At 42.0% G+C, this 23,721-nt stretch overlaps 1 protein-coding gene across 6 annotated transcripts in view; it reads right to left on the bottom strand.

Moving 5' to 3' along the window:
* SYTL1 (synaptotagmin like 1) overlaps window positions 1–23,448 on the bottom strand; it is a 48,665-nt gene extending 25,217 nt beyond the window's left edge. Inside the window, exons 1-2 of one of the 6 annotated variants that reach the window (XM_026702518.2) lie at window positions 23,108–23,448; window positions 967–1,353 (exon numbers count right to left, since the gene is read on the bottom strand). In XM_026702518.2, coding sequence (XP_026558303.2) covers window positions 967–1,094 — 128 coding nt within the window. In that variant the 5' untranslated portion in view covers window positions 1,095–1,353; window positions 23,108–23,448. Of the gene's footprint in view, window positions 1–966; window positions 1,354–6,219; window positions 6,319–23,107 lie in introns of those variants that run through there. The other 5 variants (XM_087939706.1, XM_087939710.1, XM_026702522.2 and 2 more) reach the window with 5 other exon arrangements.
* Window positions 23,449–23,721: the final 273 nt, after the last annotated feature.

The following is a 23,721-nucleotide window of genomic DNA, read 5'->3' as shown; positions in this document are numbered from 1 at the left end:
CACAGCGCCATTAAACCAATCCAGCTTTCCCCATTGATTCTGCTTGTGGGAAGCCACCCGGGAAAGTCACAAATGGCAATCATACGATCCTGGGCCGCTGCAACCCTCATAAATATATGCTGGTTGCCAAGCATCCCAATTTTGATCACGTGATCATGGGGGATGCTGCAGCAGTTGTTAAGTGCAAATACTGGTTGTAAATCATTAAATGAAGGGTTGTAAATTGAGAACTATCTGTATATGCTGCCCAGAGCTGCTTTGGTGAGATGGGTGGCCCTATAACTTGAATCAAAATCAAATCAATAAATTACGTTCTGCATGACATCGTCGTGGTTTCTAACAGATGCCAAATGCCTATAGAATTTTTTTTTAAAAAAACAATGGGAATGGACACGAAAGTAGCATCTGTTAGTCTAAGCATCAGTGGCTCTGGGTTTCTTGCTAACATCTAGGGTGGGGGTATGGCAAGGCAAAAAGGAAAGGAATAATAATGGAATAGACACTCTCCTGAGCTGCTCCTTTAAGCACATGGGTAGGAAAATGCCCCCCTGCCCACTCTAGCATGGCCCGGCCAATACAAAAGGCGTACCAGGTCCCACGTTTGGCCTGATGACCATAGATTGCTTATTTATGGCTTCCATGAATGAAACCATGGAAGACGTCTTGGAGAGAAGACCCACACACACACACACACACAATTAGAAAAGAAAGAAAGAAAGAAAGAAAGAAAGAAAGAAAGAAAGAAAGGAAGGAAGGAAGGAAGGAAGGAAGGAAGGAAGGAAGGAAGGAAGGAAGGAAGGAAGGAAGAAAGAAAGAAAGAAAGAAAGAAAGAAAGAAAGAAAGAAAGAAAGAAAGAAAGAAAGAAAGAAAGAAAGAAAGAAAGAAATAGAGATCCTCCTGATCTGGCCAATTTAAGAAAGCTTCCAAAACCTATTGAGACACAACGACCACAGAACAGGTTCTCACTTGATACGTCCTTCCTCGGACATCTGGAGCTGCAAATCCCTCTGCAAAACTTCCACAATTGCATTCTGCTCCTCCTCAGTCAGGAAGTTGAGGTCCAGTAGGGCCTCGATGCCAACGTCTTGATCCATGGCAAATACTCGGTAAGAACGTCTCAAGTCAACACTATGCAGTTCTAATCCCACCAGCGTTTGCTAAACATGAGTTTCCTCCTGCCGATACATCCTCAGTGTCGAACTGGAAGGTCCAAACAGCAGACAAATGTTATTGTTCTCCTTGTTGCCATAGGTACAGGAACAATTCTGAAGAAGGAAGCACCTGGCTCTAACCGATGAGGCATGGAGGATGACTCTCCATCATTCAGGTTGCCTTCAGAGAAGATGCACCGTACTGGGAGAAAGATAAAGGGTTTGGTTTTTTTTTAAGCTAACAAAAGGGTCCATGGCCCACTCAAATTGATACACATGTAGATAGCTTTTCTTTAAAAGAGAGGGGGGTGGTCAAAGAAACTATGTTTATGGGAAGATGGTTGTGTATAATAATGTCCTTCTCTCCAAATTGTTATATGAATGTGGGAGCTGAATTTGTCCAGAAAAATATCAATGAATGCACCAAGAAGGTGATACTTAGGAAGCAGGCGTGATAAACAGGCGGAGGGAGAAGGTTAAAATAAATTGGCGCTGAATAAATGTAGATTGAATCCAAACATGAGAGGCTAGTTTGAAAGGATTACATTATTATTGATTGTCTATTGTAATATCAATTTATTATAGCTGTCCGTCTGCGAGAGAGATCTTGGAAGTCCTAGTGAGCAATCACTTAAGTATGAGCCAGCAGTGTGCTGCACCTGCCAAAAAAAGCCAACGCAGTCCTAGGGATAACATCAAGGTTACGTGAAGTGTTATTACCACTTTAATGATGCCTTGGTAAGGCCACACTTGGAATACTGCATCCAGTTTTGGTTGCCGTGATATGAAAAAAGATGTTGAGACTCTAGAACAGGGGTGTCAAACTCAAGGCCCAGGGGCCAGATCCAGCCTGCTGGGTGCTTAGATCAGGCCCACGGGGCTGGCCTGGAAACAGTGAAGGACTGGCCCACGGTGCCTCTGCCAGTGAAAACGGAGTTACATAAAGCTACATTTTTGCTGGCAGAGGGTTGCAGGAGGCCATTGCAGACGAAAACAGAGCATGCGAGGGCTGTGAGCGGCCCTCCTGAGCTCTGCTTTCGCTGGCAGAGGGTTGCAGGAAGCCATTGCGGCCAAAAACGGGGCTTGGGAGCCTGTTTTTGCTGGCAGAGTGCTTGGGTCACCACAGGTACCATCAACACGAGCGACGTCAAGCTGGCCCCGCCCACACTGGCCCCCCGAGGTCAAACACAATTCTGATGAATGGTTGTGAAATCGAGTTTGACACCCCTGCTCTAGAAAGAGTGTAGAGAAGGACAACAAATATGATTAGATGATAAAGACAATAAATATATGAAAAATGTTTGGAGGAATTGGGTAAGTCTAGTTTGATGAACAGAAGGACTAGCGGTGACATGTTGGAAGTGTTCCAACATCTAAGGACACATTTTCTGATGGTTAGAACAATTAACCAGCGGAATGATATGCCACCAGAAGCTGTGGGTGCTCTAACACTGGAGGTTTTTTTTTTTCTGTGTTGAACACAGAATTATAAAAACAAACTGAAGCAACGCAAGGAAGTAATTATAACAGCACAGTAATATAATGGCACCCAAGTATAATCTAACCTAAGCCATACAACAATAATCATAATAAGAAACATTACATTGATAGGCTCATCCTAGCTTGAAGGAAGAAACCAGTTCTTCAAGGATTTATGAAACGCCAGTGGAGTCATTGGGAAGCAAATACAGTGGTATCTTGGCACTCAAAGTTAATTGGTTCTGGGAGACACGGTGAGTACCAAACAAATTTTCCCCAAAAGGAATAATGTAGTGAGTCACAAGGCAGCTGACAAAGACAAGTTCCGGCTTGTGCACCAAGGAAGCAATGAGTACCAGGACAAAATGTTCACAACAAAATGCACTGAGTACTAAATTCGACAAGTTTCTAAGCAGTTGTGTACCAAGCTACTACCAGAGTGTACCAAGGGATATGATGTTCCATAGAGCAGAACATGCAAAAGAGAAGGCATGCTTTCTAGGGCCCAGCAGATGGCACTGTTTAATAGGATGGAGTGGGCCAATTATGGCAGCTTTACGAACTGTGGTCTTCAACTCCCATGAATGCTAGTTCAGGAATTCTGGGACTTGAAGTCCACAGGCAGTGGTGCGATTCAACCAGTGTAACAACCGGTTCGATGAGCACACGCAAACACAGCCTTTAGAAAAGACCATTTACTGTAACTGTAACTTACCTTCTGCTGCAGTTCCAGTGAGTAAAACAGCTGATGTGCGGCAAATCGCTCTGCCGCAAGAATCAGCTGTGCTCAAAAAACAAGGAAATAAAGCACAGGAAAAAAGCAGGGGTGGATGAGCGGGGCCAAATGATCACTAGAACTACCGGTTCACCCGAACCGGTCTGAACCGGTAGAATCCCACCCCTGACCACAGGTCGTATAAGGTGCCCATCCCTGACTTGGAGCACACTCAACTTGCAAAATTTGGAACAAGAAGGAATATTGGGAGAAAGCAGTGTGGTCTTACAGAGAGAATTCATGAGGATCCAATTGCAAAAGGAATCTGTGAAAGAAGAGTGAATGGGTCAAGAGTAAGGAGAAAGATCAAGAGAGCCCTAGATGGATGGAGCTAGGGTTGCCTATCCTTCCAGCAGCTGTAAGGCAAGGCTGTCCCTCCCTTTGTATTTATTCTTCTTTTATAACAAACACTCAACATGCTGTGACTTACAGAGTATGGCCAACAGAGAGAAGGTTTGAGGAAAGCTTTTGTTTATTTTGGAATCCATAAGGTTGTATTTCTATAACAAGATACTTATTGTGATTCAGTCAATCTCAACACTTCCCTGAGCATGTCAAGGTCTTTCTCTTCTTACTCAAGCTTCCTGTTTTGGTCCTTGTCTGTGTAGCTCCCGCTATCTGCATTCACCCTTAAAAGGCAGGAATAATTGTGAAGTACTAATGCCCAGTTCCATCATAACATTTTTTTAAAAAAAATCCATTACAATCAATGGCTGTTTACTGCACAATTGTATTTTATTCATTTTTAATTCTCTGTTCGTGTTTGTAAAGACTTTTCTGTCATTATGGAGAATTGCAGTGAAGTCTGTGGCAAATCCCCTTTCAAAAGAGCGATTACTCGAGAAGAGAAGAGAAAGAAAGCTTGAATAACTTGGCAGCCCCTTAAAAGGTTCTTTCATGCACGCTTCAAAAGAATGAATGAAAGTTTTGAAAACTGTTTGTTTTGATGACCAACGGACTTCCTACTCTACTTGCTAAAACACTTTGGCATGGAATTACAAAACCCTGGCAAAGTTTGCAAAGAAGTAAAGATACCTCTTAGAATCAAAAGATGCAAAAAAAAATATAAAATTAAAGCACTTTTTTTTTTTAAAGAATGCAGAATGCAACTTTTGCATTCTTGCTATGTGGACTCCTCTTCTTGTCAACTGTTTCTCAGAACAACCTATAAATTTCTTAGTGGGCTTCCTGTAGATGATGAAGGAGACTTTGAGCACCCCGTGCTTGTGTCACAATAATCCAGAGGAAGCCTCTTCCACAAACAGGAGTCACAGTTCCCGGGCCACCCAGACCGAGAGAACCACTTCTGAAAGCTAGCCAGGTTGGTCTAGTGGTGAAGGCACCAGGCTAGAAAGTAAGAGATGATGAGTTCAAGTCCTGCCTTAACCATGAAAGCCAGCTGGGCGACTTTGAACCAGTCACTCTCTCTCAGCTCAATTGACCTCACGAGGTTGTTGTTGTGGGGAAATAGGAGGAGACCAGAGTGTTGGATATGTTCACCACCTTGTCTGTAGTGATTCTCAGTCATCCAGGTTGTGGTTGTCCCAAAGGTGCTTTTTCAGGAGACAACTGGACTTTCTTGTTTTTATTTTTGAAGACATTTCGCCTCTCGTGCAAAAAGCTTCTTCAGCTCGGACTGGATGGCGGGGAATGGAAGTATTTATATTCCTTGCAGACAGCTGGAAATTTGCATCCTTTCCAGAGGAAAAAAATTGCATACTACAGGAACCAGGACCACTACTCAGGTGACCCTGAGGACACAGATAAGTGCTTCAAGGGCCCTCTAAAAGGATACAAATTTCCAGCTGTCTGCAAGGAATATAAACACTCATTTGTTAGAGAAAGTGGCAGTCCTCAGTTTACACCCATACATATAGCAAGTGTTCAAGGTTCCAGCAGCATTGAAAAGGTGGCTTACAACCATTCCTTTCACTTATGGCTGTCTCAGCAGTCATAAATATATGCTGGTTGCCAAGCATCTGAAATGTGATCATGTGACAATGGGAATGTTGCAACAGTCATATGAGCCATTGTGGTGCAGTGGTCAGAGTGCAGTACTGCAGGCTACTTCTGTTGACTGCCGGTTGACTGCAATTTGGCAATTCGAATCTCACCAGGCTCAAGGATGACTCAACGTTCAATCCTTCCTAGGTCAGTAAAATGAGGACTCAGATTGTTTGAGGGCAAGATACTGACTGTAAACCTCTTAGACAGAGGGTTGTAAAACACTGTGAAGCAATATATAAGTCTAAGTGCTATTGCTAAGTGCTAAGTGTGAAAAAATGGCGGTAAGTCATTTTTTTGGTGCTGCTTTGACTTTAAACCAGGGGTCTCCAACCTTGGCAACTTTAAGACTTGTGGACTTCAACTCCCAGAATTCCTCAGCCAGCAAAACACCCCTGCTTTAAATGGTCACTAAACAAGTGATTGTAAACTGAGGGCTGTTTAGGGCAAAGGGGTGTGATGAAGATACTTCAATGGTTTATATACAGTACTTTATTTGTAATTTTTTTAAAAAGAAAAAGGAATTGGGCCTGTAATCAAGCTGTTCAAGACTCCAGAATGAAAATAGGAGGAATTCCAAACAGATTTACACTCATACACATTATCGAGTAAATACTGTCTGGGAATCAAGATTGCATCCAATACCACAGCATATCACAAGCAGCCATTACACTCTTTTATAAGGCTGTGTTTAAAAACAAACAAGGAAACTTCACCATTCAACAAACTCAAAAATAAGGTTCAAATAAGCAGCTTAGATGCCCATAGACCATGTTTTGCTGCAACAAAGTAGGACAGGTATACCTCTACCCGCAACAGGAAGGCAACGTCTCTCCACGGAGTAGCGGGAAAGCTTTGGTGAAGAACGGTGTCAACCTTCCGCACTCAAACCCAGGAAAAAAAGAAAGAAAAGAAAAAACTGGGGAGGGCTATGCAAAGAAAACTGGTTTGTCAACTCTCAGGAAGCCACGTGGTTTGCCCAAATGTATCCACAGTAACATGTGTCCAGATTCAAGGTCTTATCAGCTGGGGGGGGGGGAGAGATTCTAGAAGGCAGGTAAATCTCAACCAAGCTGTTGATTCTGAACTCCCCAAAGTTCCGTTCGCACAACCCATGGCATCACAAAAGTGAGCAGCCACAATTTAACCCACAGGTTTATGAAGTTTAGTCCATGTGAATCAAGTTGACCAAAAGCAGACACGGTTAATTATGACTAAATACAGCACAGCCAAATTGTGGATGGACATCTGGCCGAAAACACTGTGCTTCATTTACTGCTTAGTTATTACACTGAAGACTCTTGACTCTTCTTGACAAATGTATCTTTTCTTTTATGTACACTGAGGGCATTTCCAACAAGACAAATTCCTTGTGTGTCCAGTCACACTTGGCCAGTAAAGAATTCTATTCTATTCTATTCTATTCTATTCTATTCTATTCTATTCTATTCTATTCTATTCTATTCTATTCTATTCTATTCCATTCCATTCCATTCCATTCCATTCCACTCCACACCACTCCATTCTATCCTACTCTATCTTACTCTACTCTATGTCAAATCAGCCATCAATAGACACATAGATATTAATAACATCTTTAGACTAGGCAAGAGAAACTATCACCCAGCCCAAAAAGGAACAAAAAGACCCAAGCATCACTCCACTGGCAATCAGCACCTAGTCCTAGATCAACATAGATTAACTCCAAGGTTAACATCAGACCAATCATCAAGCAAACAATACCTCCAATCAAGAAACTGCCAAACGAAGCCAACAGCAAACAGACCAACAAAAGAACCTCTAAAGACCAACCCCACCAACATTGTCAGAAAAAGCCACTAGAATATAAACTGAGAGCAAACCCCACTCTTTGCTAGCACTGATGATGTTACCTAGTTTGGGTAGTGAAAGCATCTGCAGGAAAACAAGCAAGCTGAGAGAGCATCAAGAACCTCTCATTACTTTCTTACAGACCTCACCTGCACCATAATAATAAGACGTGCCTTAAGAAAACTGGTGATAATGCTGGTCTATATTGGAGTCATCAAGGTGCAGCTTTGAACATTGAATTTAAATGTTTAACGGTTGCCCCTGCCCAGTTGGGACCGACTTATGAGAGCATCTCCAATTCTCAGGTGAGGGTGAGCCTGTGTTGTCTGGGAGACACTTCTGTCATCATGTAGCCAGCATGAAAGTACTGAACGCCCTTCCCACTGAAGCAGTACCTATTTATCTGCTTGCATTTGCTTGCTTTCCAACTGCTAGTTAAGCAGGAGCTGTGCCAAGTAATGGGAGCTCACCCCTTCATGCAGTGTATGGGTCTTGAACTCAGCCTGTTGATTTTCCAGCTGATAAGCCTAGCATCTTATCATGCCACCCCTGAACATTATTGTTGAACTGAAGTTCACAGGTCTTAAAAGTTGCCAAGGCTGGGCACTCCTGGTCTAGACTGAGGAATTGAGCAACATTTCCCCAAAAGGCAACAGCAAACCACTTCTGTACTGTTACCAAAAAAAGCGACATGGCCGCATTCATAAATTTACAAAGAATCTAAGGCAACTTAATGGAGACTTGATTTTAGTCTCAGATCACAAGGTATTAATGATTTAGAGATGCTACGTTCACTTGGGATCAACAACGATCACGCAAGAACAAAAGAAATATATCTCAATTTATTTCTCGTACTTCAATTAAAAAATAAGCATTCTCTAAATGCAGTGAAATCTGTAGGGTGCAATTATGTGTAACACGAGCAGTGTGAATGGGGTAATGCCATTCTCAGCTTTAAGAAGCAAATGCGCTCAGCAGAGAAGTAAAAGCCAAAGTAAAAACTCATTTCTTAATGATGCGCAGATAAATTTTCTAGTTTGTTCTAATAGAGATTTAATATATGAGAGGACTGCAACACCTCCTAGAATTTGGAATTAGTATGACTGTTGGCTAGGAATTGGGGAGGGGTCTTGGGCTACTATTTCTGCAGGGTACCAAGTTTATGGCTGGCAAATAAACTGAATTTTATCTGGAAAAGTCTTCGTCAAAAATCTTAGTTATCTTGTAAGCAATTGACAAACCAAATAAAATAAATAAAATAAAAATGAAGTTTCCCCCACTTGCCGGCCAGTTCATATAAATTTTACAGTCAGCAATGAGGTTGCGTAGCCTTTTGCAACTTAGATTAGGAAAGACGCAAATACTTGGCCAATCGGTGGAGGAAGACTACCGCCGAAGAAATGGCTAGAAAGATTTGATCTGCTCTGTGAAGCAACAGAATGGCTCGAGGGCACGAAGCCATCTGCTTCACAGCCCTGAACTGCTTTAAAAGCCATTTCACAGGGCAGCGAGATTCTTCTCACTCCCTCGCAACCACAACTGCTGAAGTGTTCAGATACGGTCCAAGCTGCTGGGGAATTCTGAGATGGGGTCCCAGGAAGCTCCTGCTCACCCTACACCCCTGTAGGTTGTCAAGATGACAACCATAACTGTACCTTTTGGATATGCATCACAATGTGCATCATAGGAGTGGGTTTTGATAGCATGGTGGCACAGTGGTTCAAATGCAGTACTGCAGGCTAGTTCTTGGGCACTGGCCCAAGATTGATTCAGCTTTCCATCCATCCAAGGTGGGTAAAACGAGGATCCAGACTGTTGGGGGCAATAGGCTGACTCTGTAAACTTCTTTGAGAGGGCTGTAAAGCACTGTGAAGCGGTATATAAGTCTAAGTGCTATTGCTGTTCACTTAAGACAGGGCTCCCCAAACTTGGCAACTTTAAGACTTGTGGACTTCAATTCCCAGAATTCTATGCTGGCTGGAGAATTCTGGGAGTTGAAGTCCACAAGTCTTAAAGATGCCAAGCTTGGAAACCTCTGACTTAAGAACTGCAGCAATTCACTTAAGAGCTGTGGTGGCGCAGTGGTTAAAATGCAGTATTGCAGGTTAACCCTGCCAACTGCAAGCAGTTCAATCCTGTCTGGCTCAAGGTTAACTCAGCCTTAAACCCTTCCGAGGTCAGTAAATGTAGACCCAGATTGTTGGGGGCAATAGGCTGACTCTTTAAACTGCTTAGAGAGGGCTATAAAGAACGGTATATAAGCCCAAGTGCTATTGCTATGGTGACAGTCACCATTGTGACCATTTTGGGCTTTCACCAACATGAACCCTTTATCTTCCTGAGTACAGGTATCCCTTGACTTACAACCATACCCGAGCCCAACATTTCTGTTGCCAACTGACCACATAGTGGTGTGATGGTTGTATGTGTGAAAACAACACTTTTTCTGAGACCATTGTAATTTTGATCATTAAATGAATAGTCACAAATGTTGAGGTCGACCGGTATCTCTTTTTGTAAGGGAACTAACAACTTGCAATTAACAAACTAACAACCAACATAAAGCTGTTAGTAAAAGTACTCCTTGACTTAGGACCACAATTGAGCCCGACATTTCTGTTGTTAAGTAAGTTTTGCCCCATTCTATAACCTTTCTTGCCATCGTTAAGTCAATTGCTGCAGTTGTTAAGACAGCAACACAGTTAAGAGAATCTGACTTTGCTTGCAAAGTAACACAGTTGTGAAGTGAATCCAGCTTTCCTTGTCAGGTCACAAAAGGGGATCACGTGATCCCAGAAACACTGCAACCGTCATAAATAGGAGGCAGTTGCCAGAGCATATGAATTTTGATCATGACCAATGGGAATACTATAATGATTGCTAAGTGTGAAATTCAGATGCTTGGCAACCGGCGCATATTTATGGTGAGCGTCTTTATGTCCCAGGTGTCATGGGATCACCTGTGGCGACCTTCTGAAGACAGATTCCCCATTGACTTTGTCGGTCAGAAATGTAGCCAGAGGTTATCCCATGACACCTGGGACATAGGACAATCGCCATAAATATGAGCCAGTTGCCAAGCATCTGAATTTTGATCACATGACTATGGGGATGCAATGGTTGTGTGAAAAATGTCAGAGATGTTCTTACTGGGAATTATTAATGAGAAATACAGTAAAGGAACAATATATTTATGATACATATAATAACAGCTGCCGAGATTGGTGTATGCCCAAAACTGGAAGAATGAAGATACCCCTACAGAAAGTGTAGGAATAATAATAATAATAATAATAATAATAATAATAATAATAATAATAATAATAATAATAATAATAATAATAATAATAATTAGTCTGTGCAGAGATGGACAGACTAACTTTAGAAATCAAAGATAAGGATGAGACAGAGTATTATGAAGTCTGGAGTAAAATGTTATCAATGGCTAGAGTCAAGGAAAAAGAAAGAAAGGGTTGACACATTATAGCAGGGCTCCCCAAACTTGGCAACTTTAAGACTTGTGGACTTCAACTCCCAGAATTCCTCAGCCAGCTGGGAGTTGCAGTCTACAAGTCTTAAATTTGCCACGTTTGGGGACCCCTGTTTTATAGGAATGAAAGGTAAAGTTTTGTAAACTAAAAAGAATGGAATATAATGGACAAATACAGTATGATATGATACAAATGCATGAGTATAAAGGACATAAAGAGAAAAAAAGAGATGGATAAAAAGCCAGGTTGTAAATATGTATAAAATTGTATATAACTGTATATATAAGAGCCTCTGTGGCGTAGTGGTTAGAGTGCAGTACTGCAAGCTACTTCTGCTGCAGCCCAGCTGCCTACAATTTGGCAGATCGAATCCCACCAGGCTCAAGGTTGACTCAGCCTTCCATCCTTCTGAGGTGGGTAAAATGAGGACCCAAATTGATGGGGACAAGAGGCTGACCCTGTAAACCACTTAGAGAGGGCTATAAAGCACTATAAAGCAGTATATAAGTCTAAGTACTATTGCTATTGCTATATAAATGTAAACAGAAATAATATGCAACTAGCACTATGCTTAATAACATAAGAGAAAGAGGAAAATTAACTGTTATATGTATTTCTATATTACACCTTGTATGGCCAAAATGATGGCCAAGAAAGTCGCACTGTGTTCAATTGTTTTTAATGTTTATTCAATAAAAAAATTATTAAAAAGTCACTAAATGAATGGTTGTAAGTCAAGGACTACCTGCATGAAGCAGGTGTTAAGAGTGGGACCCTAAACGGCAAACCACATAGCTTCCCCAAAAAGGAAACATAGAGGCTGCTCCACCACAAAGCCTCACAATCATCCCACAAAAATGCCATACCAAACAAAAACAAAGTAAGTGCATACCAATAAGAAAAACAGCTGACTCCTAAATATATATATGAGGAGGTTATCAGTCTTCTACCTACATAAATTCCCCTCTCCCACAAAAATATTAAGCCACAGCCAACCTTCAAAAACCCACAAGGCAAAACACATACCTCATAATGAACAGAAAACAACCTGTTGCAAATCGACAACTGAACAGAGTTATTTTTCTGTGGTTGAGGTAATATGACTGCTATCTGTTCAACAGCAGGCAAGAGCGGTGTGTGTGTGTATGTGTTCTGATGAAGAAAATAATACTTTGCTTGATTGTCTGCCATAGCAATTCCACTTTGCCGACCACACCTTAATATTACAGGCCAGGGCAGGGGTCTCCAACCTTGGCGACTTTAAGCCTGGTGGACTTCAACTCCCAGAATTCCCCAGCCAACAAAGGCCAGGTTGTCTTTAAGTGTGGTTCCTAAGATTCTTGGGAGGTCTCTCAAGAACCTCTGTGAAATCAAAATTATTTGTCAGCCTACGTTGAAAAAGCATACATATTAAAACTTCTTGGTTCGGGTTTCAGTAGAGCTTTATCATCATAACCTGTGTAGTTTTAATCTTTTAATTGTTTTTTTTTACTTCCCTCATAACTTTGTAAGCTGACCAGAATCAATTTATAAGGGAGGTGTATGGCATAGAAATTTAATAAATAAATAAATCAACAAATAAATAAAAAATAAAATAAAATATAAAATAAAATAAACAAAACCATTCATGAGAAGAGGCAGTGGCAGCGAATGCATCAAATTTAATGTTTAATCTCTCTATATAAAAGCGAAATACCACTTATGCATCATGCTCACTAAGAAAGGATTTTTTGAAATGACTATCAGAGCATTAGTATTTCGTATATTATTAACACGCTCTGATGCTAAGGAGTTCTAACTCCCTCTCCCCATCTGAAAAGAAATCTGTTCCAAATGCAAAACACAAGCAGAGGAGTTTCAGTTTTAGTTTCACAGCACCAAGCAGCTTTACTACAGAACAGTTGAGCTAAGCTATACCCAGGCTCCTTGCTGTCTCCTTCTTGCTCACACAGCAAATACTGTTACAGTTTCCAAACAACCCTCAACTCTCTCACACACTGACAGGACGCTAGCCAGATGAGTACTGATCAGTGGTGGGATTAAAAAAAATTACTTTCAGTTCTGTGGGCGAGGCTAGGTGGGAATGGCTAGGTGGGTGTGGTCATGTGATTGGGTGGGCGTGGCCTCTTTTTTTGCAACACCACCCCCACCCTCCATTTTTTGCCTTCCTAGGCCTCAGGGAAGCCTCCTGGGCGGAGCAGTGAGAAGTGATTATTGGGAGGTAAAAAAAAAAAACCTTTAAGGAGTGACCAAGCGAGCATTGGGCAGGCCGACTGGGTTGGGGGCGTGGCCAGCCAGAAGTTACTACTGGTTCGGCGACCAAATCCTTGCTACCGGTTTGCGTGAACCGGTGCAAACCAGTTGAATACCACCACTGGTACTGATGGATGCTGATAGGCAGAATTTCCCCACCCCCTTATTTTCTTCCCCCAAAACTAAGCCCCACCACATAGTTTTGTAGTGAAGCACGGGTATCGAGCTAGTTTTTAATATGGTAAATATTGATCAATATAATGTTCTTTTGGGGTCCCATAATTTTTAAAAGAGGAAAGGGGTCTTGAGAGAGGAAAAGACACACTGATGTAAATAAATGCAACCATTATGCTGCATCTCAGTTTTTTTCAGTCTTTTCTCATTTGACATAAGCCGACCCACCCACCCCCACCACCAATCTATCTGCCAATTTTTTTCCATTACCAAGGGCTCCAAAATTGCATAGCAGTTAATACACCGATTTTGCTGGAGGGAATAGAGTGGAAATGTCTGATGTTGGTATGCGTAAATAAAATAAATTCATTCGTTCAGCATTCCTACTATGCTGCTGCCTGCCCATTCAATGTGTCGCTAATAATTTGGCAGATTGTACCAGATTTCAGCTGCTAGGGAAAGGGGTCCAGGAGATCTCCCCCAAAAGAGAAAGGGGCTGGAAGCCAGAAATGCCCCAGAAATTGATAACTCAAGTCAACTGATTTACTTTCCAAATGTATTACTATATGAGTCTTTTCCAAGAAAAAGTTCAGAGAAGAGCAATTAAGACGATCAAAGGCCTGGAGACTCAAACATATGAAGAACGGCTGCAGGATTTGGGTTTGTCTAGTTTAGAGAAAAGAAGAATTAGGGGTGATGTGATAGTAGTAATCCAGTAACTTGAGGGGCTGCCACAAAGAAGAGGGGGTCACATTATTGTCCAAAGTACTGGAGGGCAGGACAAGAAACAATGGTTAGAAACTAATCAAGGAGAGAAGCAACCTGGGATTAAGGATAAACTTCCTAATAGTGAGGACAATTAACCAGTGGAACAGCTTTGCCTTAAGAAATCATGGGCACTCCATCACCGGCGGTTTTGAAGAAGAGACTAGACAGCCACTTATCTGAAATAGTATAGGTTCTCCTGCTTGAGTAGAGGAATGGGCTAGAAAACCTTCAAGCTCTATTCTTGAAGACCTCCAAACTCTACTCTACTCTACTCCAATCTGTTCTTTCTGCAAAGTCGTACAGTTTGCCAGACTTTATTTTGGCCAAGCTTGGAAATTTCTCAGTGGATCAAGGAAGGAATCAAGTGTTTGCCCCTTTAAATGAGCACAGAAATTGGCTTATGCGATGTAAGGGCATTCCTGCAAAGAAACCTCTGAATAAATGATTCAATAAATGATGATGGGAAGTGAGATTCCAACTGAACAAGAAAAAAAAAAAACCAGCATATCAGACCAGTTTGGCAGGAGAAGCAATGACAGGAGGAGATAGCGAGCTTCCGTTCCAGAAGATGTACATGCACAAGCTGGACAGCCATCTGCAAGGAAAGCTTCAATTAGGATTCTTGCCCTCAGCACTGGGGTTGTTCTCAGTGGGCTTCCAAGATAGGCCTCTTGCTTTGCAAACACCTATTACAAGAAGGGCTACTAATTGTGGTCTGTGAAAAAAATTAAAAGGTGTTCCTCTTCCTTGCATGTTTTGAAAGGGAGAGAAAGCAAAGAACAAGGTGATGTATAGTATCAAACACCAGCAGTTTACTGTATGTATGCAGCATGTAGTTCCCTTACAAAAGAGGCACAGGTTGTTCCTGACTTATGACCAGTCATTTAAACAACCGAAGTCACATCAACCTCAGGAAAAATGCTTTATGAAACTTTATTCACATTTACAACGCAATGCTCATGTGATCGGTTGGTTTTATTATTGGGCTGGGTTGACATTTTGTATTTTGTGAATGGTTCGGTTGAGATTGGCGTATGTGGGACTGATTGGGGTAGATTATAGGGGTGACACTGAAATATAATTTTATCATATTGTATTTATCCACATATTAAATCATTGTATTTTATCCCAATCTCATTTTAAATTGTATATTTATTCCAATCTCATTTTAAATTGTATATTTATTCCACTCTCATTTTAAATTGTATATTTATTCCATTTTATTCCAATTGTTTTTATTGGATTTTAGTAATAATTTGTGTTTGGAAATCTGCACTTTGATATGGCCCATATGGCTAATCCATAAAATAAACTAACTATATTTTGCATCTACTTAATTATGTAATCTTTTTGCTTTATGTTCTTTGTAGCTTTTTTTCCTGCTGTATACCACCCATTCAAATAGTTTGAGTTGTATGTATGTAAGTATGTATCTATTTAAAAAAACGAATAAAATGTCATTGTATTCAGAAGTTTTTAAACCTTGCCTTCAACCAAAATAGCAAAATGGATCTGTCCACTAGACCAGGGGTCTCCAACCTTGGCAACTTTAAGACTTGTGGACAAGTCCACAAGTGTTAAAGTTGCTAAGGTTGAACACCTCTGCACTAGACTAAACCAGTGATCTGCGATCAAATGTCCAAAACAGGACATGGGTGGCTGTGCAATAAATGAATTGAATAAATAAAACATGAACTCTGCTGCAAACTAGAAGCTTAAGGCCTAGTACAGACAGTGTTTCAGCTCTTTGAAGTGTGCTATGCACAATGCAGAACTGCCAGTTTTGTCCCTTTCTTCTTCCTGTGGTTTTTTTGCAAGTAAGCCCAGAGTCTCTATTCTGCCCTAATGGAAAACAGCAAAGTACTTATTTAAAGCATTGGTATCCTATGACTCCCCTACTTTTATTTCCACAACAGCTATTCTGCAAGGTAGGCTGAGTTGAGTGAGAGAGAGAGAAATCTGAAAGGGGCTGTCTGGCTCAAAGTTATCATTACAGCTTTGGGGAGACAAAGACTGTTTACCTAATTCAAGTCCATCACCTTAACCCAGTGTTTCTCAATCTTAGTAACTGAGCATAGATTCATCAGTTTTGGAACGTCTGTTGATCATCATCTTCGGTATAAGACAGTGTTTCTCAACCTTGGGAGTTTTAAGCTGTGTGGACTTCAATTCTCCAGCCAGCATATTCAAATACAACCAATTTGACCATTTCTTCTTCCTGTGGTTTGTTGGTGAGTAAGACCAATTTCTTTATTCTAGCATACAGGATAGCAGGAAGTATGTCTGACTGAGGAATTGTGGGAGTTGAAGTCTAACAGCTTAAAGCAGGGGTGTCCAACCTTTCACCTTCCCTGGGCCACATTAGAAGATGAAAATTTGGTTTGGGCCGCACATAAAATAACAGTAACGATACCTGATCATCCAAAAAAACCATAGAAAACATAGTTAACATATTAAATTTATTTGGAAATGAAGTTAGTGAGGTGTTTTGATTATTTATTATTAATTATTTATTAAAATTATTTATTTTTTATCACTGTTTTTTTATCACTTTTTTTATCACGGTTTATTTTCCAGCCAAATTTTGCAGGGGAAGCTCGCCCGCCTTGCACCTACCTCTCCTCCTGCAAATGGCCCAGCTGTATGAGGCAGGACTGGAAGGCAGAAGCAGCAGTGGAGGCGGGGGCAGAAGCGGCAGCGACAGCTGGGGCAGAAGTGGCAGCGGGGGCAGAAGCGGTGGCGACGGTGGGGGCAGAAGTGGCAGCGGGGGCAGAAGCGGTGGCGACGGTGGGGGCAGAAGTGGCAGCAGGGGCAGAAGCGGCGGCGGGGGCAGCGGCGGCGGGGGCAGAAGCAGCAGCAGCGGGGCGGCGGCAGCAACAGCAGGAGGCGGCGCTCTGACGGCGCCCGCCTTTTCTGTTGCTGCTTGGCCTGGTGCTCGCCTCGCCCCGCCTTGCGCCTACCTCTCCTCCTCCTCCTCGCTGGCTCTGGCACGAAGGTTGGGGTGGGCACTGGGCCGCATTATGAGGCGACCTGGGCCGCATGCGGCCCACGGGCCGCGGGTTGGACAAGCCTGGCTTAAAGCATCCAAGGTTGAGAAATATTGTACTGACATGGGGTCCTATATTGTCCAAAACTTTATGCACTCAGTCCTCCCCCAAACACTTATTCAAGGATTTCTTATACAAGGGCTACTGAGCACAACTTGCAAACAGCCAAATAATGCATCTTGGAGAACACCAACAAAAATGTGTGCTAACCATCAGGGAAACTACTACGAAGCTGCAGAGCAAGATTTATATTCTCAGCTATATCCTATGGCCTCCTATATTTATCAGAGCAAAAATAAGAACACATTCTAGATTTGTATCAGCCCCATCTTCACACCTTTACTTCCTCTGTGCATATTTATTATCAACAGGTTTTTTGCTAAAATCTGCAAGCTCTTTGCAACTCCTGGCATGTGTTAGTTTACCTTGGCTTCCAAAGCTGGCTTATCACAGTTCAAGAAAAACTTCGGGAAATGCAAGCATAAATAGATAAAAAGCACTGTAAAAAAACTAACTTAACTTTTTAAAAAGCCTGCTCAGCCACAACATAATAATCACATGGCTTAAAAGCAATAGGAGCCAACGTTTACTTTAGCATATTTTAGTTTTCATACCCTTGTATTAGTACAGGTAGTCGTCAACTTACAATCACAATTGAGCCCAAAATTTCTGTTATTAAGTGAGACATTTGTTATTGAGTTTTGCCCCATTTTAAGACCTGTCTTACGACAGCTGTTAAGTGACTAACTGCAGTTAATAAGTGAGCAAGCTGGTCGTTAAGTGAAACTGGCTTCCCCCATTGACTCTGTTTGTGAGGTGGACACAAAAGGGGAACACCTGACCTTGGGGCACAGCGACGGTCATAAATGTGAACTAGTTGCTAAGCATCTCAATTTTGACCATGGGGATGCTGCAAAGGTTATAACTGTGAATGGTCATAGGTCACATTTTTCAGTGTGGTTGTAACTTCAGTCACTAAATGAACTTTGGATTCTTGCCCTCAGCACTGGGGTTGGTCTCAGTGGGCCTCCAAGGACTACCTGTATGTTAATTTCCACTGCTAAGCAAGACTGTTATGTGTGTTTTGCCCCTTTTCAATAACTGGGACCTTAATTGCCACGGTTATTAAGTGAATCACTGTAGTTTTTAAATTAGTAACACAGCTGTTAAGTGTTAGGCATCCAGAAATTGTCCAAGGTAATCAATTACTCCGAGACAAGTATAATCTCCAATTGATTTATTAGGAACAGCTCTGGTACATCTACAGCAATTTCCAAAACTGAAACTCATTTCCAGCGTGTCTCCCAAATTCCACCCTATCTCCTCCCACTTACTATACTTCATAAATCACGAGAATCAATTAACTGCAGCTGGAATTTTTTAATGTGATATACTAAATAACCTTGGCTGTTCAACTCCCTCACACCCACCCACCCCTTGTATTGCATTTTTCACATTCTTGTGGCAGCTGAACTCAGAGCTGACATTAAGTGAATTTGGCTTCCCCATTGACTTTGCTAGTCAGGAGGTCACAAAATGTGATGATGTGACCCTGAGGCACTGCAATCGTCATAAATGTATGCCATTTGCCAAATGTCCAAATTTTGATCACGTGACCGTATGAAAAATGGGCATGTCACTTTTTTCAATGCCCTTGTAACGGTCGGTCCCTAAGTGAGCTGTTGAGGGTGGAAGACTATCTTCATTGACTAATGTAATGGTAGTACTAAACACCAACTCTATTGAGCACTTCTTCTCTCTGGTTTTTCCTAAGGCTTCTGGATGGTCACTAGGAAAAGGGGTGGGCCCTGAAACAAGGACAGTCCTGCCCCTTGAGGATGAAGGAATTGTTTAAAACCTTCTGTCTTATGGCCACAGAGACCATTTCCCTAATCAGACCAATAGGCTCTTGCAGCCCTCTGCAGGAGACTGTTGTGGCCAAAAATGGAGTCCAGATGGGCCACATGCGGCCTCTCCGAGCTCCATTTTTGCTGGCAGAGGGCTGCAGGAAACCATCGCAGCTGAAAACGGAGCCTGGGAGGCCGTACTCCATTTTCACTGGCAGAGGCACCATGGGCCGGTCCTTCGCTGTTTCCAGGGCTGTCCCACGAGCACCCAACGGGACTGATCCGGCCCGCGGGCCTTGAGTTTGACATCCCTGAGTTATAGCTTATCTTTTTCTGCAAGAGACTTCTACATTACTGTCAAAGCAAGGTAAGATGCTACCGAACACCCACATCCTGTTTAGATAAAGTTAAGGCTTCCATGCACACATCTCACCTCGCCTCACCTCACCATATATCTACACAAAAAGTGCTGATAGTGTGCTTCTTCCCTTGTGCTGATTGTGGTCCCACTGGGACTCCCCAAAGCAACCATGACCGAAGGTGTGGGTGGTATGGAAAGACATAAACAGCTGGTACCAAAAGTACTAAGAAAACAAAACAAAACAAAACAAAACAATGGTAGGGAAGAAACGATGAAAAATGTGTAAAGGTCCTGGTGAAACACTGCAAGTTCCTCCTTGGATATTTACAAGCTTCACCTGTTGGAACACAGACACTCCCTTTCTAAACAAAGGATACTATGCTAAAGGGGTTTTGTGTGCACACACCATGCAACTGAGCGCCTGCTGTTAAATTGAATGACCGCCTTCTTCAAAACATGCATTAAATGGGTTTAAAACTTTCAGTAGCTTCATAGAAAGGGGGTGACTTTAAGTAGAAAAATGATATAAAGGGCACCTTTATTTGGGGTATCTAGTTTGCTTTGGAGGTTTCGCTCAACTAAGATGAAAGCACTTTTTTTAAAAAAAGATTCTTCACAAAAAATGAGAGCTGCACAAGATCCAACTCTCAGCTGAAGATAAAACAATACACCCATCTGAACAGAATTGCTAAATTCCTAAAAACTTCAGACTAAAGAAAAGCAATGATGAAGGAATAAAAATGTTTATGATTAGCTGACCAGCTCCTATAATGGTCTTAGACTTTTTCTTAACATCTGATTCTGGAGTAAAACTGATACTATTGTTAAAATAGGTTTTTTAGGTGGGCAAAGTGAGGTGATGCTTCAAAAAAAGTAAAGTCATTTTTATCTTCTGATGCTTTTTTTAGTTTACTTTATTGTCATTACACCTCGTACAACGAAATTAAATGCCATCTTCAGTGTACATTATGACTATAAAAATTAAACACAAACACACATCCTTCACATTCTATACACTGAATTGAAAGCCCCTGATATTTCATTAATATTGCACTATAGAGTAGAATTCAAAAGAGTTACTGCCCTGGGATAGAAGCTCTTTTTCAGGCTATTTGTCCTTGTTTTTATTATCCTGTACCGTCTGCCAGACGGTAATAGTTCAAAAAAAGGGTGCCCAGGATGAGATGGATCTTTAAGAATGTTTTGAACTTTCTTAAGGCAGAGGGAGCTCTGCTTTGCTCTTCCAAAGAGGGGAGAGGGCAATTCAGGGTGGTTGTCCCAATTTGTGTTCCCCCAAAGTTGTCCCAATTTGTTTTTTCCTCCAGAGAGGTTTAGGAGACGCCCCTAGTTAGAAAATGACCTTTCCCTGTGGATCAGACCATCTCCCCTGTTCTTCAACCTTTGGTACCAGGAAACCACCCAACGTTTTGCACTCTTGCATTTGAGACATAGCATCCACCGCCTCTTTCCTTTCCAATACCTTTCTACTAAGCTATGTAGCTATGTTGATGACCATGTTTAAAATTATTATTTAGCCTGCTTTGATAGGTATACATGTATTTATTAGATGTTTATCCCACTTTATAGGTTACTCAAACCAGCAAATTTACTAAATATTTCTTCCTCCTCCTATTTTTCCCACAACCACCACCCTATGAGGTGGATTGGACTGAGAGTCGCTGGCTCAAAGTCACCCAGCTGGCTTTTGTGCCTAAGACAGAACTAGAATTTCAGTCTCCAGCTAGCTAGTCCAGCAACTTAAGCACTATACCAAGCTGGTTTTACATTTTACCTTCCTTTTTAAATGGCTTGTAGCTCACACTCAAGAATACATTTACCTTTCTTTTTTTTCTGAACCTGTCAGAAGAGCCTTGGGGGTAGTAGAAAAGGCACAAATGTTTTAAACAAAATGCAAATTCTGAGTGCAAGTAAAAGTTCCCTTTAAGCAACACAGGCAGGTATTCGGTTCCTCCTCCCCCTCTGGGGCTTACCACATTTTGAAGTAACACAGCAAATAAAAAAGGAAGTTCTAGTATGCAAAGCCTCAAATTATTTAGCTCCAAGTCCTGTGTTGCAAAAGGGTTGCTGAGCCTTTAAGTTTCTCCAGAAAGAAAACAGGAAAGAAACAGAAACAGGAGGAAGTGCTTGTGCCAAAGACAGAAGTACTGCCCTTCTACCTTTACTCAAAAATAAGCAGCGTCCTGCAGAGTTTGGCTGCAACAGGTAGACATTCAGCAGTACCAAACCAAAGGGGAACAGAGAGGCAGCCTCCTGTTTCATGTCTGCCAGTTCAGAACACCACTGGGTAACCAACAAGGAGGAACCCAGCAAGAAAAGGAATTGCAGCCACCCTGTTGCCCATCTTTGCTTCTTTCTCTAGGGGTAAGTTTTATGGAAAGGTTTTACACCATTAAAGATAAACAAGGGGGAAAAACATATAACAGAAAAGTAGAAAAAGTGCTAGAAACCGAAAAATTAAAATGGAAAGCTAAAACAGCAGTTTCTGAGCTTCTTCATCGCCTTACAAACATTTACTTCTCTTTGGATTTTTTTTTTAAATATTTTTTTTTATTTTTTAATAACAAAATAAACATAAACATACATAACAAAATAAACATAAACATACCACAAAAAACATTAAAAGATCCTTCTTCATGAATTTACATACAGTGCATCGATTGGTTTACCACTTTTTTTTGTGCATCCATTTCCTAGTCACTAGTATAATTATATTACATAATAGCTCATATTATCAATCAATAATTGTATAACCTAATATCATCACTAAAAAAAAAAATCATTTATAATTTTGTTAATTCATATTTTAACGAGATAACTATAGTTTGCTTAATTTATTTTGCAATAAATCATAAGATCATACCAAATCTACCTTAATAATGTTTTATAAAGATAATATTAAGAAAAAAAAAATTTTTTTATGCTAAATCTGAATATTCTATCATTATGTTTTATTATCTAACCATTGATAAAAAAGATCCCAAACTTCATAAAATTGTTTATCTTCTTGTTCTCTGATTTCAAATGTCAATTTACTCATTTCAGCACAATCCAATATTTTCTTAATAATTTCTTCTTCTGATGGAATTTTCTCACTCTTCCAGTTCTTAGCAAACACAATCCTAGCCGCTGTTAATATATTTACAATCAAATACTTCAAATTTTGGATTTGGACTTTGGATTTTAAGGGGACCAACATTGGGAGCCTAGCATATAACCTGTGGCCAGTGTGCTTTTAGTAAGCCACTCAGGTGCAGGAGAAGAAAAGGATTAAGGCAGGCGTCCCCAAACTTGGCAACTTTTAAGACTTGTGGACTTTAACTCCCAGAATTCCTCAGCCAGCATAGGTTAAGCATGGCTAAGGAATTCTAGGAGTTGTAGTCCACAAGTCTTAAAGTTGCCAAGATTGGGGACCCCTGCAATTTATTCAGAGGGTGACCCCTGCAGAAGATACGAGAGCCCAGACCCCAGCAAGCTCCAGAAAAGCTGCCAGCAGCCTTTCGGGCTGGGTTTTCAGCCTTGTGACTGACAAGCGTTGCACAAGTCCAGCCAAGTTCAAGAAACTCCCAGGCTTAGCGGTGTTGTCTGAATACGCCCCACCGGCACAGCTCCTCCAACAAGCGTGCACACATAACCCGCAGACGTGCACACACCCAGGTTCCCCTTCTCGCCCGGTGGCCCAATGCCCAACCAGGTGTGCGCACAATGGAACAAGGATAAGGCGCCAGCCAGCCACCCTCTTTTGCCCTTCTTCAACGGCTTCCTCTTTGGCTCGCTTTCCGCGCCCGGCTCGGCTCGGCCCGGCTCGGCCCGGCCATATGTTTCCAAAGCAGGCGAACTTTCGGCGCAAACCCGCCAACTCAAAAAGTTGAGCGCGGGGGGGGAGTGCAGGGAGCGCGCGCGTGTTACCTGTCCAGGTGGGGTTCCTCCCTCCCTTTCTTGCAAGACTCAGCAGCAAGCGAGCAGGCGAGGCGACTGACTGAGCTCTTTCCTCGGAGGAACAGGAGAAGCAGCAGCAGCAGCCCCGTTCTTTAGAAACGGCCCCTTGGTCCGCCCGGCCGGGCAGCCTTTCCTCAACTAGGCGCCTGCAAGGCAAGGCTCCGCAGGAGACCCAGCTGAGATCAACCAACCGCGGGAGGAGGGAAGAAAGACCGCCCAACGCAGCCGCCGGGAAACCAGGCCTGGAGTCCAAGCGGCTGGCTGGGCGGAACTGGAGCGGAGTCGAAGGCGCTCGCTCCTCTCGAGGAAGTGGGAGGATGGGGGGTGTTGGGGCGCCCTTTCGCGCCGCCGGCTGCCCCCCCACCCCCGCCTTCCTCAAACAGCGTGCTGCCTGAATGCGCTGAGGTGGATCAATTAAAGACAAAGATGGGAAAGAAAGACAAAGAGGAGACAAAGTAGGGGATAAATTCTATCAGGGGTGGGAAGAAAGGAAGGGTGTAGAATCAAAAGAAAGTAGGGTTGGCAGAACGGAGGATTAGGATTAGAAAATATCGTATAAATGTATAGGTGTATAAATGTACATG

Source organism: Pseudonaja textilis, chromosome 10 (genome assembly GCF_049901715.1).
Source record: "Pseudonaja textilis isolate UNSWEBS1 chromosome 10, rPseTex1.2, whole genome shotgun sequence".
NCBI classification, from domain to species: domain Eukaryota; kingdom Metazoa; phylum Chordata; class Lepidosauria; order Squamata; family Elapidae; genus Pseudonaja; species Pseudonaja textilis.
The sequence above is the reverse complement of the archived record's forward strand: the minus strand, read 5'-3'. Positions and strand labels throughout refer to the sequence as shown.